The sequence below is a fragment of the Elephas maximus genome, chromosome 11 (assembly GCF_024166365.1).
Source record: "Elephas maximus indicus isolate mEleMax1 chromosome 11, mEleMax1 primary haplotype, whole genome shotgun sequence".
Classification (NCBI taxonomy): Eukaryota; Metazoa; Chordata; class Mammalia; order Proboscidea; family Elephantidae; genus Elephas; species Elephas maximus.
Window position 1 is genome coordinate 100130488 of NC_064829.1, and position 13412 is coordinate 100143899.

Genomic DNA, 13412 nt, shown 5'->3' on the forward strand with positions numbered 1-13412 from the left:
CGGATAAAAGCCAAGAGGCTTCAGATGGGTTGTTGTGTTTAAAATACTTAGAACCGTTAAGTAGACGGCTAGGAGTTAAATGCTTTGACGTCTGACTTGATTCGAGACCCCAGACAAACCTGCTCTCTTTCTAGGCCTCTTTCTGCTTCAGTTTTTTCCCCCAGGTAAATGGAAACAGTTTCCCTTTTTTCTCCTAGAGTCCCCTCCGGCAGGAAGAATACCCCCGAAAGGAAGATGAGTGACAGTTCCTTTGAGCCAATTGCTGGGACCCAAAGTCCGGCTTTCCTCCCCTCTCTGGGGCCAATTGCCGTGTTCTTCTTGAGGTTGGCGAGGGCTAGCTAAAGACCTCATGACGTCACCCTCTGGATAAACCAATGGCAGCGATAAGAGGCGGGCCGTTCTGGTGATGGATGGCTCTGTTTCAAGATGTCCGCTTAGCGCGGGGCCCGCCGGGAAGCTTAGAGGCGGTGCTGGGGGAAGGGGCGGGAACTTCTAGTTGACGTCGCCCAATCACCACTCCGTTTTCTTGCGATGGACGGGCCGTCTTCCCCATCCCGTTCGACCTGAGGGGGCGGGGTCCTGCACGCTAGACTGGGCGGGCCTCTAAGCTTTGCTCGATATCGCCTTTACCCAATTGTTAACCGGTATTTCCAGACGGGCCGCCCCCATTGCCAATGAAATCTCTTGGTGGAGTTGCGGTGGGCGGGCCGTGGACCCTCCGGTATAAGACGGTCCCGGGGGAAAGCGGAGAAAGGGGGGGTCTCGGCCGCCAGAGGAGGAGTAGCTGCGGGTGAAGATGGCGGCAGCCGAGGCCGCGAACTGCATCATGGAGGTGAGAGCTCGGAGCGCCGCCGGGGTCGGGAAGCGGTTTGGGGTCTGCGTTTTAAGGTCCTTCGTGGGGGAAGGGGCTCCGAGTCGGCGAATTGGGGCTGAAGGTACCCAGCCGCACTGAGACGGCGCCGCATGCCCCGGATCTGGGGATATCGTTTGAGGTGGGAGGTTCCCTAGCTTTCGGGGCCTTGCGGTAGCTGGCCGAACCAGGGGTCTCAACCCCCCACCCACGTGGAGGCGGGCTGGGGGCGCTTCCGGCCGAGCCCCCACGTGGCCACGACCGGGTGGTGGGGAGGGGGTGTGCCGTGCCCGGATGCCCGGCGGGCTCCACGTGCGGGACAAAGGCCCCGCCTCCAGCCGGGGGAGGGGCGCCGGGGGGCGGGGAGGAGGCTCCGACCCTGCGTCGAAGGCCCCGAACCCCTGTCCGCGGGAATCGGGACATACACCGGGGGGGTGGGACTCACCTGGGCCCACTGCGATGTAGTGGATCTCCTGTGAGGTTCAGTGCCTTCCGACCCTGTACAACCCCCTCCCCAGGTTCCGGGGCATCTTTTGGGGCACAGGTCCAGGTTTTGAGCCCTCTTGGGTTGGGATTGGAGGAAGGAGAAGAATCGGCCTCCTTCCAGCCCCAATTTCCTGCCCCTGAACTCTTCCCCTTGCCCAGGGCTTTAGGAGCTGGGGGATGGGGCATGCCCCTTTGACCTCTCTCTGGGTGGGGGGATGGAGGCCATCCTTCCAGATAAGGTGCCGTGCACCCCCTTGTGGCCATTTCTGGGTGTGTGGGAGGGACAGCTTTTTCACGGGGCGTGTCCCGAAGCCCACCTTTTCCTTGGATCCCTATCGGGCAAAAGGGGGCACATGAACGCTGGGAAGGCGATCTGACAGGGTATGAGCGCAAAGCTTTACCGCTTACTGGAACCCTTTCTCTTCCTGTGGCATTTCCCACGGACGACCCCCCTTTCTGAATCCCTGTGTGGGTGTCCTGAGTCTGGGTGCAGGGAAATGGTTTCCAGTGAGGCTTGGTTTTCGTGTACCCGTGTGGGGAGAGTAGTCCTGTGTTCCGCGGCCTCTTAGGCCAGGGTTGTCTGGTGGTGGTGGTGTCAGATGTATTGGGAAATGGGGCCTGGGTCGGAAATCTTCTCACCAGCTGCCCTTATGGGCATCCTTACCGGCCAGTGGCTCATGGCCTGTGACTTGGCCCTTCCTGGAACCTGGAGGGAGGGTGGTCACATCTGGAAGACGTGTTATCTGGTGGAACGTCTGTACCCCAGCCCCCTATCTTATAGCCTTTTCTGGAGTGTGGAGGGTCAGTTCCCAAGATGCATACCACTGGAGGACAGCTCCCAGAGGCCACTCCAATGCCCCCACCTCCCTTGGCTCGCTCCTGGACCCAGAGCTCTATAGGTGGAGCAAATAACCTTCCCCGGGGCTTGCCTCAGCTCGTGGCCCCACACCTGGGGGGCTTCGGGGCCTGGGATGGGTGTCTGAATGGGAAAGATGGGGGTCTGACTCTTGGAGCCACATCTTGGTCCATCTTCTTCCTAAGAGGCTCCAGAATCTGTCCGGGCTCCCCAAGACACTGCCTTCCTGGTCATAGAGAGGGGCTTGGTTCTAATTGGTTTTATTTTGTGCTCCTGCACCTGGGACAGGAGCCTAGGGGCTGGGTTACCAGCTCTGGTGGGGGTGTCTGCGTGCCACACCTCCTTTCTGGAACCCTCTCAGTTGAGAGACTGGTGTGCAGAGGTGGTGGTTGCCCAGTGGGCATACTCTGCCAGGCCCCCCAGCTATTCCTGGCACCCCAGGATGGGGATGTGTGTCAGGAAGTGTCACCTAATCTGGGGGGATTAAGAGGGAGGAGGACGACAGCTGGCAGTGCCCGTGTGCCCGGCGGGGGGCCAGGTTCTCTGGTGTGGGTGGGGGAGGTATGCGGTCAAGTGCCTGGCTGGAGGGGACAGTGTAGGGGCGGGCCACCATCTCTCCAGCCACAGCTGGGACAGGAGAACCCCCTTACCCGCCTCCCCCACTTCTCTGACCCCTTTTTGAAACAGCCCTGCCTCTTCACACTGTCACCACTCCCCACCAAGAAAAAGGAAAATTGCAGGGAACCCCCTCCCCAAGAGCCCTGGTTCTGAACCCCCGACCCTGGCCTGTCCCTCCCACAGCCACTCCCAGTAGCTAATCCTTTCTCCCTGTTACTCTCTCCTAGAATTTTGTAGCCACCTTGGCTAATGGGATGAGCCTCCAGCCGCCTCTTGAAGAAGTAAATATCCTTTTGTGAGACCCCTCCCCACTCTCACCTCACCTCCAACTCAATCTAGCTTGCCACCGACAGGCCCTTTCTGGCGGTCCAGCCTTTCCAGCAATCTAACCATGATCCCTCTTGCTGCAAACTAGTTTATCCCGTGCCCCCAAAAACACTTAGTACGGTCCCCTCCAGGTTTGTAGCCCCCCTCTGGCCTCCCCAACACCGTGGCTACTTCCTTAACTCCATTTCCAGTCCCCACTTGCCCCCCGGCCCTGTGTCTGCCCCAGCCCTGCCTTCCCCTCCCCTCCCCAGCTGTGGGCTGAGCTAGAGACGGGGGCAGAGAGACTGGAGAGATGGTAGGCGTGGCTGAGGTATCGGGGTGCCCTCCTGGATGGTGCTCTCGGGGGGCCTGGAAGAGGAAAATGGGGTTTGGGGTTCCTGGGGGAGGCGAAATGGCAGAGGGGGCTGTAGGGTTGCCGTGGTAAGCCTTTGGTGGAGTCTACATGCTCCAGGCAGAAGTAGGAACCTGGAGGTTTGAGAGGCTGCAGGGAGCCCCCAGATTTGACCCATGCTCCCATCCGCCCTCTCCCAGGTCTCCTGTGGCCAGGCAGAGAGCAGCGAGAAGCCCAACGCCGAGGACATGACGTCCAAAGATTACTACTTTGACTCCTATGCCCACTTCGGCATCCACGAGGTGAGTGGAGAGCAAGCGTGGACTCTTAGAACAGCAGAGGCCTCTGGAAGGGGTTGCTGCCTGGGAAGGGTGGGACTTTCTTTCCCCGCACATGCGTGTTGCACGCGCCTCCACTCCGGGATCGCCTTGCCCAGCCGTTGTCTTGGAGACCGACCGAGGTTGGCCTTGCACTCTGCGACCGGTCTCTGGAGGCTAGTGCCTGAGACGTCAGCCTCTGGTCCAAGCCTGCTGGTCTCTGCCGCCCTCTAGTGGTCGATGGTGGGACTGCTCGTGCCCAGCAAGCGAAGCCAGCTTACCAACTCTGGCCAGTTGAGGAAACTGAGGGCCCAGAATGCAGCTAGGCTGGGGTTCTGAGAACATACTATTTTTCTAAAACTAAGGAATTTTTTAAGCTGAGGATAACTGGGTCTTAGGTAACAATGATAGAATCTGGCTAAGATAGGAGCACAGTCCATTCAGTCTGATTTTGCAGATAGGGAAACTGAAGTGCACAGAAGAGGCAAGGGGACTAAGCAAAGGCGAGGGCTGAACTCTGACTCCCCACGCCTTGTGTGCTGAAGACCAAGACACCCCATGTTTCAGCTGGGGACATGGGTCCCCTGATGGCATCTCTGTGTGTCCCCCCCCCCCCGGCCCCCCGCCAGGAGATGCTGAAGGATGAGGTGCGTACCCTCACATACCGCAACTCCATGTTCCACAACCGGCACCTCTTCAAGGATAAGGTGGTGCTGGATGTGGGCTCAGGCACAGGCATCCTCTGCATGTTCGCCGCCAAGGCCGGGGCCCGCAGAGTTATCGGGGTGAGTCTCTGGGGTGGCCAGGCGGGCCTGGGGATGGAGAGGGGGCCTCTCGGGGCTCAGGGATTGCATGGAGGGGGCTGGGGGCTGAGGCCAGGGCTGGGGGGGCCTCACCCTCCCTTCTTCCTGGACCCCCAGATCGAGTGTTCCAGTATCTCTGATTATGCGGTGAAGATCGTCAAAGCCAACAAGTTAGACCATGGTGAGCCCCGGAGAAGGGGTGTGTGGGGCTGGAATGGGTGATTTCCTAGCTTTCCCAGGGCCCTCAGCAAGAGGGTGGAGGGTATCCACTGACAGGCCACAGCTTCAGCTCTTCCTCCCCTGTGGCCTTCTCAGAACCCATCATGATGATTAGCGATGGAAGTATTAGAACCTGAGTGTTGAAGTTGAAAGCTTAGCGTCTCAGCCTTAAAACATTAGGGCAAAACACATTCTCTAATTTCTCAAATAAGGAATAAAGTCACGTGGTTAACTACTGAGTGTCCACAGTCTTCCATCTGTCTCTCAGCTACTCTTCTCTTTAACTGATACTACCTCACAGAGAAGTCCACATCTGCAAGCCAATACATATGTTGATGTTTTTACATTCACGTATGTAATTTTGACACATGGAACACTTTTTGTAGGGGGCTTTTTCACATGTTTATCATGTAGTTTGATCCATTTTAAGGTGTTGAGAGGCACCTCACTCTTTTATGACACCATTGCTTGCATGTGGAGTCCCTGGGTGGTGACTTAGCTACTAATCGAATAGTTGAAGGTTCGAGTCCACTCAGATGCGCCTTGGAAGAAAGGCCTGGTGATCTACATTGTAAAAACCAACCATCGAAAACCCTATGGAGCGCAGTTCTACTCCAGCACACGTGGGATCTCCATGAGTCAGAGCCAACTTGAGGGCAACTGGTTTTTCTGGTTACCTCAGCTTTTTAATCAGTCCCCCAATGGTGGACGTTTAAGTTGCTTCTGAGATTTTTGTTTTCTTACAGAAAATGTTATTTCATACATGTACTAGTATATCTGTAAGGTGACTTTTGTAAGAGTAGGATTGTTTGGGTCGAAAACACAAATCAGTATGTTGGGTAGCTATGACCACATCACTCTCTGAAGCAGTTCTACCAGTTTGTGCTCCCACAAGCAGAGTGGAGGGGACAGGGAGTTCCAGAAGACAGGAGTGTTGCAAATGTCAGGGCTTGTAGCATCCTGAGAACTAATGAGCTGATTCTTTGAAGAAGAAATAGGCTAGTATAATGAACCCCCAAGTACCCATCACTCAATTCGAGTACATCTCCATGTGTCTTCACATCTCCATGTCTCTAGGTACATCCAGCAACTCCCATCTTGTCATCTGTAAACCTTTTTGTGTGGTCTCTAATACATAAAGTCATTTTAGAAACCTAATAGAATTAACAATTTTTCTTTTTAAGTTTATTGTGGTAAAATGTATATAACATAAAATTGGCCACATTAACCGTTTTTAAGTGTACAGTCCAGCATCATTAGTTTTACTCAGTGGACAGACAAAATGTTAACCTCATCTTTACAATTAGGCTCTAAAGCAAAGATGGGTAGATAAAGGGGTCAGGGAAACGAGAGCACAAGAAACAGAGCAACCAGAATGCAATTAAAGGATGTTGACATTGTGAAAAATATAACTGATGCCATTGATCAGTTTGTATAGAAATTGCTAAATGGGAACCTAATTTTGCTGCGTAAATTTAAACAGAAAGTACAAAATATTATTTAAAAAAAAAAAAAAAAACTTCACCCAGTGCCCAAAAAATCAAACCCTTTGCTGTCAAGTCAGTTCTGACACACAGTGATCCTATAGTAGAGAGTAGAGCGGCCCCATAGTGTTTTTAAGGCTGTAATCTTTACAGAACCAGGCTGCCATATCTTCACGGAGTAGCTGGTGGGTTCAAACCTCCAGCCTTTCAAGTAGCAGCTGAGCACTTAACCACTGTGCCTCTAGGGCTCCTTACCTAATGCCCAGTCCCCATAAATTTTCTACCACTGGCTTAGTAATGGAAGACCCAGGGGCCAGGGTGATACATGAATTTTAAAACAGGTAACAGGGTGTGGCTTTAGCTCAGAGTTTTATGGGAAGATGCCCAGATCCAGCCCCTGGCCTTTAATTTCCAAAGATAAGTGGGGTCACCAGGCTTGAGAGGCAGCAGCGGGGAGGGCAGCGGGCAGGTCTCCTCGGGGCTGAGCAGCCAGTGTTCCCCACCCCCTTGGCAGTGGTGACCATCATCAAGGGGAAGGTGGAGGAAGTGGGGTCACCAGGCTTGAGAGGCAACAGGGGGAGGGAAGTGGGCAGGTCTCCTCGGGGCTGAGCAGCCAGTGTTCCCCACCCCCTTGGCAGTGGTGACCATCATCAAGGGGAAGGTGGAGGAAGTGGAGCTGCCAGTGGAGAAGGTGGACATCATCATCAGCGAGTGGATGGGCTACTGCCTCTTCTATGAGTCGATGCTGAACACCGTGCTCTATGCCCGTGACAAGTGGCTGGTAAGGACCCGCAGCAGAGCAGGCGCAGCTGACACAAGCTGGGGTCTGGCAGCTGTCTGTTGAGCATGCGTTGTTCAGGGTCCAGGCAGAGAAAGGGCCACACTAGGTGTTGCACACAAAACCAACGCCCATTGGTATCAAGTCGATTCTGACTCATAGGAATCCTGTATGACAGTGGAACTGCCCCAGGGTTTCCAAGGATGTAATCTTTACGGAAGGAGACCGTTGCGTCTTCTGCCCCAGCAGCTTGTGGGTTGGAACTGCAGGCCTGTTAGCAGCCTAGTGCTTAACCGCTGTGCCACCAGGGCTCCTTGGTGTTTCAGACGGGCTCCCATACAGGGGATTGACAGCACAGATGTGGAAGGCCAACTGCTGAGGGGAGTAACAGGCACAGGAAGAGCAATGGTGACATGAGGAGGGTCACGTCAGGAGGAGTTTGTTTTGGGAAGAAAAACTACACAGGGCAAAGGGATAGGGAAGGGCGGGGGCTGTAGTCCCAGGTGCCAAGAGCAGGCCAGGTGGTGACAGATTTGAAGGGTGGGAGGAGCCATGCGGGATCCGGGGTGGGAATTACTCCAGTCAGTTTCCGGGGCAGGCGGGAGCAGCTGCGTGTTGCGCAGCAGTGAGGAAGCCAGGGTGGAACGGGGGTCCGAGGGAGTGGTAGGAGCTGAAATTGGAGGTGAGGGTGGTGACTTGAGCAGTGGAAAGACAGGCTCTGCCTGTGTGTTTCCAGGCGCCCCTGGCAGCCATGTGGGGAATAGTCCAGGGGTGAGGAGGCTGCCCCTGCCTGGAGTCCAGGGTTGGGAGCCCAAACCAAACCCACTGCTGTCGAGTCGATTCCGACTCATAGCAACCCTATAGGACAGTAGAACTGCCCCGTGGAATTTCCAAGGAGCTCCCAGTGGATTTGAACTGCCGACCTCTGGGTTAGCAGCTGTAACACTTCACCACTATGCCGCCAGGGGGATAGGGGGTGGATAAAGGGCCTAAATCTGTGCATAGTTCATGAGGGGAGTTTGCCAAGGCCCATGTCCTTGCCTTCCCCCTCCGCAGGCACCTGACGGCCTCATCTTCCCGGACCGAGCCACACTATACGTGACAGCCATCGAGGACAGGCAGTATAAGGACTACAAGATCCACTGTGAGCACCGGCAGACACGGGGCAGGGGGCATGGGGTCCAGAAGCCACCAGGCTCACCCCTCTCCCCACTTGCCTCCACAGGGTGGGAAAACGTGTACGGCTTTGACATGTCTTGCATCAAGGACGTGGCCATCAAGGAGCCCCTGGTGGATGTGGTGGACCCCAAGCAGCTGGTCACCAACGCCTGCCTCATAAAGGTGAGGGGTGGGTGTGGCCAGATGTCCCCAGACTCAGAACCAAGGTGGCCACTGTCTGGCCCTCGGGTGGGATATCAGCACTCGAGAGGGTTCTCCTCAGGTCTCAGGTCCCAACCTGTTGGCCTGAGGTAGCATTCAAGGCCCTCAGGAGCCAGTTGATGTGTGATAAAGCCCTGTGTAGCTCCTCCTGTGAGCCAAGCACTGCATTGAGTATTGAGACAGGCAGGCACGGGTTTATATGCACGCACTGAGGTCACTGGGAGAGAATACAGTGACGGCTGAGCCCCTGAGGTCTGGCGTACGCATAAGTGAATCAAGGTCAGGCTGGGGTGTACGAGGGCAGCGAAGCTGGGTGGCAGGAGAGGCTGGTGGGGAGGGCGGCTTCCTGGGTTTGTTCAGGGAGCTGCAGGGGGCCTCGAAGCAGGGGTTTACACTGTTCTACAAGAACCACATGGGCCGATACCTTCAGAAAGGAAGGGGACAAAAGCAGGGAGCTTGCTGGAGAGATGGAGGCCTTGGAGCAGTTGGAGGCAGTGAGTGGAGAGACCAGGGATTCCAGACAGATGGAGGAGGCAGAAGTACCTGGTTTGGGGGTTGGGGGTTGGGTGTGGGTGATGCAAGAGCAAGAAACCCTTTGTGGCCCCCTCAGAATTTGAGTTTGAGCCAGGGGCAGGGGTAGGGATAAGGCAGGGATTAAAAGGAATGAGGAGCTGAGGCCTAAGGCCAACAGGGTGGGGACAGCATGGTCCCAGGCCAGGGTGGGAGATGAGGTCACAGGACGTGGGGCTGGGATGGTGGCTGTGTGCAGGGCTCACCGGCCTGCCCTGTAGGAGGTGGACATCTACACCGTAAAGGTGGAAGACCTGACCTTCACCTCCCCGTTCTGCCTGCAAGTGAAGCGGAACGACTACGTCCATGCCCTGGTGGCCTACTTCAACATCGAGTTCACCCGCTGCCACAAGAGGACCGGCTTCTCCACCAGTGAGGAGGGCGGACTGGGGGACACGGCGGTGGTCTGGGGCCAGGGCCTGGGAATAGCTCCTGCAGATGAGAGTTGAATGGGTTCCAGGATGGTAGGTTGTGTAGAATGAAAACAGGCCTGAGTGAATGGAGGCACCATGAGGACACTGCAGGCCTGTATCCTGACCCTGGTTCTGCTATTGGACAGCTGTGTGACTTGGAGCATGTGACCTGAGCAGAGTGTGCATTGGTTTCGTCACCCACAAAACGTAGATAACAGTTCCTGTCTTTAAGGCTTGGTTAGCACTAGATGGCCCAGCTCTCAGTCTCTGGGTGGTACAAATAATTAACATACCTGGGTGCTAACCAAAAAAATTGGCCACTTGAGTTCAACTAGAGGTACCTCAGAAGAAAGGCCTGGCAGTCTAGCTCCAAAAAATCAGCTTTAGAAAACCCTGTGGAGCATACTTCTCTGACACACACAGGGTTGCTATGAGTTGGAATCAATTCCACGGCAACGGGTTTGGTTTTTTAACTTGGTTGTCACTTGGGGGCCAGGCATTCTGGGCAGAGGGCACGGAGAGGGCCTGGGCCCCGAGGCTGGTGTGGCCTGTGGTGCAGGGAGATGCAGCGGCCTTTCAAGGGTGGCCTGGCTCACTAGCCCCCTGACCTGCAGGCCCCGAGTCCCCGTACACGCACTGGAAGCAGACAGTGTTCTACATGGAGGATTACCTGACAGTGAAGACAGGCGAGGAAATCTTCGGCACCATTGGCATGAGGCCCAATGCCAAGAACAACGTGAGGCTGCGCTGCTGGGGGGGGGGGGGGTGTGGGGCTGGCGGTCCCGCTGGGAGGTGGGCTCTGGGGTGGAGCACCCTTGTCCCCCAGGCCTGCCCTCCAGCCGGCTGGGTCCCCCTGGGCCTGTCTGTGCAGTACCCTCAAGCACCTGTTGCGAAGCCAGGCCCTGGATTAGGCTCTGGGACCTAGCGGGGACCAGCAGAAAACCCCACCCTCCAGACATCGCCTCTTAGTTGAGGGCGGGGCAGGTAGGTGTTTGGAGGGGGCGAGGTGAGACGCAGGCAGGAGGTAGAGCTGGCAGAATTTCCTTCGACCAGCTCTGTGCCCTGGGAGAAAGGAAAGACAGTTGTTTTTTCTCCTTCAAAAAGTAGAAGCTGTCGTGGGTGGGGGTGGGGAGAGCTGGGTGCAGGCAGCCGTTCTGAGCGGGGTAGACAGTGAGTGGGTTGGGACAGTGAGTAGGTGGGAGGCTGGGCGCCCGGCCCAGGTCCAGGGAAACATTGAGTTGCGAGGGCTGGTGAACAGATGAGGCTGTAGACATCTGAGGCTGACTGACAGCTCAGGGGTGGAGAGAACAGGGACACTGGCCCAAGGACACACTAGTGTCCAAGTCAAGGAGATGACAGCCAGTAGAGCAGTGGTTCTCAGCACAGGCGACTTTGCCCCTTGGAGGACATTTGTCAGTGTCAGACATCTTTGATCCTCACAACAAGAGGGGCTGCTTTCATCTGGTGAGCAAAGGCCAGGGGTCCTGAGGTTCAGGACGCTGCTCCAAGTGCCAGTGGTACTGAGGTTCAGGAACCCCGAGTTAAAGGGACAGAAGGAAGAAGACTGAGTGGGAGGAGGAAGCTGGGAGAGCGGTTTATTGGCCACCTTTGAGGGTGCCGGGGGCGAGGTTGGAGGGCATTGGTGACTTTGCCCAGGGCCTTTGGGTGGAGGACGAGGGTGGGACCAGCTTCCAGGAAGCTTGGGAGGAAAGGAAATGGGGACATTAGCGGGGCCCATGGGATTTTACTATAAAGGGAAGGAGAGACAGGGAACAGTGCCTAGAGCAGGAAGTGGGGTCAAGAGAGGATTTCTTTTTATAAAAGAAGGGAAGAGCAACTGTGATTGACTGATAGGAATGAGCTTGGAGGGAACCTCATGATGCAAGGGAGGGCAGAGCAGCAGAGCTCGGCCCCCAAGGGGCATGTGGCTGTGAGGTGCTTGTTGGGTATCCACGAGGAGCTGTCACTTGGAGTCAGGGTTCAGGGAAGATGCTGGAGTGGGACCAGTGATGTGGGTGGCAGGGTCTCAGGGAGGATGTAGACGGCCCAGCTTGAGGGCTGAGCCCAGGGACAGTGTCCCAGCTGTGTCTGGAGAGGGTGTGTGTAGGTACAGGGGCTGAGCCTGGGGTCAGGGTCCCGGCTGCTTCTCAGGAGGGGGTAGATGTCCTAGGGCTGAGCCCAGGGACACAACCTCTTGACCTGCCCGGTCCTGCCCTCACACTGCCTCTCCCCACAGCGCGACCTGGACTTCACCATTGACCTGGACTTCAAGGGCCAGCTGTGCGAGCTGTCCTGCTCCACTGACTACCGGATGCGCTGAGGGCCGGCCTTGCTGCTCCGCTCTGCGGGGCCCAGGGCTGCGGTGTTCTTAGGCGGTTTTGGGGCCCCCCTTCCTCTCCTTCCCTCCCGCTGAAGGGGGTTTTAGGGGCCTGGGCTGGGGTGGGGGGGGAACATCGTGATTGTGTTTTTCATAACTTATGTTTTTATATGGTTGCATTTACGCCAATAAATCCTCAGCTGGGACTTGGCTCAGCTTCCTGTGGGGCTGAAGGGGTGGGGACTCCTGCGCAGACGCTGAGGGGGCCGGCCCAGACAGCTATCCCCAGGAGCTGGGACTGCGGTTCTCAGGTTCTCAGGTCCGCTCTCTCTGGTCTCTCTGTGTCTCTGCCCCATCTGCCCTGGTCTCCTCTCAGGGTCTCTGCCCTTTACACCCCTCTCTTAAGGCCTTCATCCCCGTCCTCAGGATCTCCCCCTTTCCGTTACTGGGGCCCAGTGCCCTCTTGCCAGCACTGGCTTGGCCTCCATCCACACTGCAGAGCTGGGGGCAAGGGGGTTCCCAGCATTCCTGGCACAGCTGGGCCCTGAGTTTCCCAGAAAGAGTGTCTCCTCCTCCCTCCCTACACATTCCTCCTGGTTTTTTTTTTTCCTGTCCAGGACTCTTCAGTGTCCTTTGCTGCAGCTGGAGAAACTGAGTCATGGGGTGTTTGTGTGTTGGGGGCATTGAATCTTTGTGAGGTCTGTCCTACTTTTTCCCCGATCCTGGCTGGGACCTGCAGGGGGTGTGTTGCCTCTAATTTTCCTCTCTGGAGGTCATGGAGAGTCCCGGCTTTGGGGCACAGGGCCTCAAGCCCTCCCCATTTTACTGAGATGGAAACTAAGGCCCCACCAGCCTTCCTCTCAGCTCTCCCAGGGGGGCTCTGCTGCAGGCCCAGTGTCTACACCTGCCCATCCTCTTGGAGCACTGTCCACACCTGCTTCTCCTCTCGGCCCTCTCCACCTGCCTTACCTTAGCCACCGTGTCTTGGCCCCCCAGGACAACCCATACCTTTCCTATACCCAGTACAGGAGCCCCAGGCCTACCTACCCCTCATACCTGTCCAAAACTTTTCCTCCAGGATGCTGTTAACACTGGATCCAGTCAAGCAGGGCCCAGCCACCCCTTGTCCCCACTTGTCAGGTGGTCCTGTCTGCACATGTGTCCCACCTTGCCCAGCCCCTCTTTTGCAAACCTCTCCTGGCCCCTAAGACTCCAGGTCTGTGCTGGAACCTTCTGAGCTGGGCCTGCCCACAGTGGGGATGGAGTTCAGTCAGCTACACCAGAGCCCAGAGCTTCCCCTATCCGACTTGCTTTCCTGGAGACCCTCTGCTGTGTAGCCATTTGTGGGGGTTGGTGAGCCCACCCCTCTTCCCTCTGCCTTAAAAGATTGGCATCTCCCAAGGCCACACTTGGGCACAGACAGTGCTGCAGAGTGAGTGACATGCAGTGTCACAGTGCAGGAGGCAGGGATCTGGGTTCAAATCCTGCTGTTCTGGTGTGGTGTGGCCTATTCTCAAAGGAGGTGTTCCAGGTGCCCCCACCAATGATATGCTGGTTTCTTGAGGATTCTGTGCCAACCAGGCCTTCTACACTTAACCCCAAGCTGCTCCAGCACCAGGTCCCCCAACACAGTGGCAGTCAGTGCTCCATGGGGACATGCTGG

The 13412-nt window shown here is 56.4% G+C and overlaps 1 protein-coding gene across 4 annotated transcripts; it reads left to right on the top strand.

Moving 5' to 3' along the window:
- The first annotated feature begins 724 nt into the window (after positions 1 to 724).
- PRMT1 (protein arginine methyltransferase 1) lies at positions 725 to 11878 on the top strand. Of its 4 annotated transcripts, XM_049901347.1 has the most exons (11): positions 727 to 832; positions 3038 to 3091; positions 3669 to 3770; positions 4415 to 4570; positions 4706 to 4769; positions 6930 to 7072; positions 8126 to 8213; positions 8295 to 8410; positions 9241 to 9391; positions 10047 to 10168; positions 11669 to 11878. In XM_049901347.1, the coding sequence occupies exons 1-11, from the start codon at positions 797 to 799 to the stop codon at positions 11750 to 11752; spliced, it is 1116 nt and encodes a 371-aa protein (XP_049757304.1). In that variant the 5' UTR covers positions 727 to 796; the 3' UTR covers positions 11753 to 11878. The 4 variants fall into 4 exon arrangements, with proteins under 4 accessions (XP_049757305.1, XP_049757304.1, XP_049757307.1 ...); XM_049901348.1 differs by lacking the exon at positions 3038 to 3091 and having other exon boundaries at positions 725 to 832; positions 11669 to 11877; XM_049901350.1 differs by lacking the exons at positions 727 to 832; positions 3038 to 3091 and adding an exon at positions 3336 to 3432 and having other exon boundaries at positions 11669 to 11877.
- Positions 11879 to 13412: the final 1534 nt, after the last annotated feature.

Bases quoted from the DNA above. Each gene is read 5' to 3' on its own strand.
- PRMT1 (XM_049901347.1), top strand. From the start codon at position 797: ATGGCGGCAGCCGAGGCCGCGAACTGCATCATGGAG. The intron at 7,073-8,125 runs GTAAGGACCCGC...CCCCCTCCGCAG, and splicing joins ATGCCCGTGACAAGTGGCTG to GCACCTGACGGCCTCATCTT. The intron at 9,392-10,046 runs GTGAGGAGGGCG...CCTGACCTGCAG, and splicing joins GAGGACCGGCTTCTCCACCA to GCCCCGAGTCCCCGTACACG.